Source organism: Coenobita brevimanus, chromosome 47 (genome assembly GCF_032717465.1).
Source record: "Coenobita brevimanus isolate Jiangsu-jjx chromosome 47, ASM3271746v2, whole genome shotgun sequence".
NCBI classification, from domain to species: domain Eukaryota; kingdom Metazoa; phylum Arthropoda; class Malacostraca; order Decapoda; family Coenobitidae; genus Coenobita; species Coenobita brevimanus.
The window spans coordinates 9,206,631-9,209,130 of NC_137000.1; the positions used below are offsets into that span (position 1 = coordinate 9,206,631).

General features: G+C 43.9%; 1 protein-coding gene across 1 annotated transcript in view; it reads right to left on the reverse strand.

Moving 5' to 3' along the window:
* The window catches only part of LOC145399015 (vesicular glutamate transporter 1-like), a 111,531-nt gene that overhangs the window by 75,530 nt on the left and 33,501 nt on the right, over window positions 1–2,500 (reverse strand). Inside the window, 1 exon segment of the mRNA XM_080271744.1 lies at window positions 2,219–2,248. Coding sequence (XP_080127870.1) covers window positions 2,219–2,248 — 30 coding nt within the window.

The following is a 2,500-nucleotide window of genomic DNA, read 5'->3' on the forward strand; positions in this document are numbered from 1 at the left end:
TGGGGGTGAGGGGGGGATGGTAATGGGGATGTGAGGGGGATGGTAATGGGGGGCGAGAGAGAGGTGTGAAGGGTGAGAGAGAGGTGTGAAGGAAGGGTAGATGGGAGAGAGAGGTGTGGAGGAAGGGGAGATGGGGTTTGGTGGAGGGGGATAGATAGGAGATGAAGTAGGGAGGAAGAGGAATGGGGAAGGAGTGGGATGCTATGGTTCTTTAAACTTTATTGAACTGGAATTATATAGACGGAATTAATATATATATATATATATATATATATATATATATATATATATATATATATATATATATATATAAGAGAAAAAATGGGAAAACAAAAATGAAAGTATAAAAGAAACGAAAGAGAAAGGGGAATCACACACACACACACACACACACACACACACACACACACACACACACTGGGAGGGGTAGAGCCTGGAAATAAAAGAATTGGGGTGAAATGATAAAAATATGAGAAAGGGAACGTAATGGAGGGGAAGGGAGAGAGAACTGATCAACCGAGTGAGAGAGGGAGGGAGGATGGGAAGAAGGGGAGACGGGAGGGAGGGAAGATGGGGAGAAGGGTAGGAGGGAGGGAGAGGGAAAGTATGGGAGGGAGTGAAGGAGAGGAGGAGGAAGAAGGAATAAAAGAAACAAGGAAGGAAATGATTGAGGAGAGTGAAGGAAGGAAAGATGGATGAAAGGTTAGAAGGAAAGAAGGATGAAAGGTTGGAAGGAATGGATGAATAAATGAATGAATGAATGAATGAAGGAAGGAAGGAAGGAAGGAAGGACTGAAGGAAGGGACGGAAAACATGAGGAATTAAGGAAGAAAAGAAAATATGAAAGGAAGAAAGAAAAAACACAAGAAAGGGAAGAAAAGACAGGAGGGGAAAGAAAAGAGGCGACAGGGAGGGAAAGGGAGAAGATACGGGAGGGAGGGAGGGAGGGAGTGAAAGAGGGTGATGGAGAGGAAGGGATGAGGGAAGATGAAAGGAAAAGCACATCAAGATAAGAATGAAACAGAGGGGACAGGAAGAGGAAGAGAGAGAGAGAGAGAGAGAGAGAGAGAGAGAGAGAGAGGAGAAACAGAAGGGAAACAGACAGAGGGTAGAACGAAGGAAATGAGATAGATGGATGGATGGATGTATAGATGGATGGATGGAAGGAAGGAAGGAAGGAAGGAAGGGAATGAAGGAAACAAATAAGGGAAAAAGGCACTGTGGAGTAAAGAAGGAAGTGATTAAGAAAACTTCAAGAGGAAATGAAGGAAGGAACAATGGAATGGAGGAAGGAAAGCAAAGGAAGGAAATACGAAATGAAGATAATACCAGTGAACAAAACAGGAAGTAAAGAAGCAAGGAGTGAAGGAAGGGATGAATGAAAGAGGGCATGAAGGAATGAAGGAAATGAAGGAAGGAGGAAATGAAGGAAGGCTTGGTCTGGCCACAACAAATGCCTTAACACACAAAACTCCTTCGATATTGGGGGTGAGTGAAACAAGAGAGAGAGAGGGGGGGGGGAAGATATTTCGACTCCCCCCTCCAATATTTGACGTGGTAAATGAACTCTCAAAAGGAGGGGGTCGCCGCGGGAGGGGAGGGGAGGGGAGGGAGAGAAAAGATGAAAGCAAGAAAGGAGTGAGAGAGAAGGGAGGGATGGAAAGAAAAATGAAATGGAAGGAGGACAGGATAAGGAAGGAAAAGACGGGAAGAGGGAGAGGACGAAGGAATGGAAGGAATGAGTGTGAGAAGGAAGGAAAGGAAAGAATGGAAAGGAAGGAGGGAAGAAGGAGGAGAAAGCAGTAAGGAAAGACGGGGAGGATAGAAGGAGGGAGAAAAGGGGGGAGCAGGGAGGAAGGGAGATGATAGAGATGGGAGATAGAGGAAGGTGAAAGGGAGAAGGGAGGAGAGGGTGAAAAGCAGAAGAGAGAGAGAGAGAGAGAGAGAGAGAGAGAGACGAGAGAAGACGGTAAACTAACAGAAAAACAAAGACAATATTTCTCCTCAAGATGTAGGTACAAGGAAGTGCTGGAGATATTTCTTTTTTCTTTCTTTCTTTTTCCACTAGATATCAGTACCTATATGAATCACGTATTGCCAAGTGATTTATTTTCATACATAAATACGGTCCTTAACGCGTACATAAACATAAACACACACACACACACACACACACACACGAAACAAATCTCTCTCTCTCTCTCTCTCTCTCTCTTACCTGTCTCGTGGCAAGTCGGAGCTGATGCGACTGTGGGAGAAAAAAAAACATATATTAGACAAGATACACAAACATAAAATACATATACAGGTGTTTTGAAGGAGAAATACAGAATACTTAATAAACACATGATCGGTGTGTGTGTGTGTGTGTGTGTGTGTGTGTGTGTGTGTGTGTGTGTGCTCTCAACCGGAGTATGACGTACAAGACATCTTTCTCTCTCTTCATCTCTCCCTTCATATCTTCTTACAGGCTACTTTCTTCCAGGTTTTCTCCATCCTT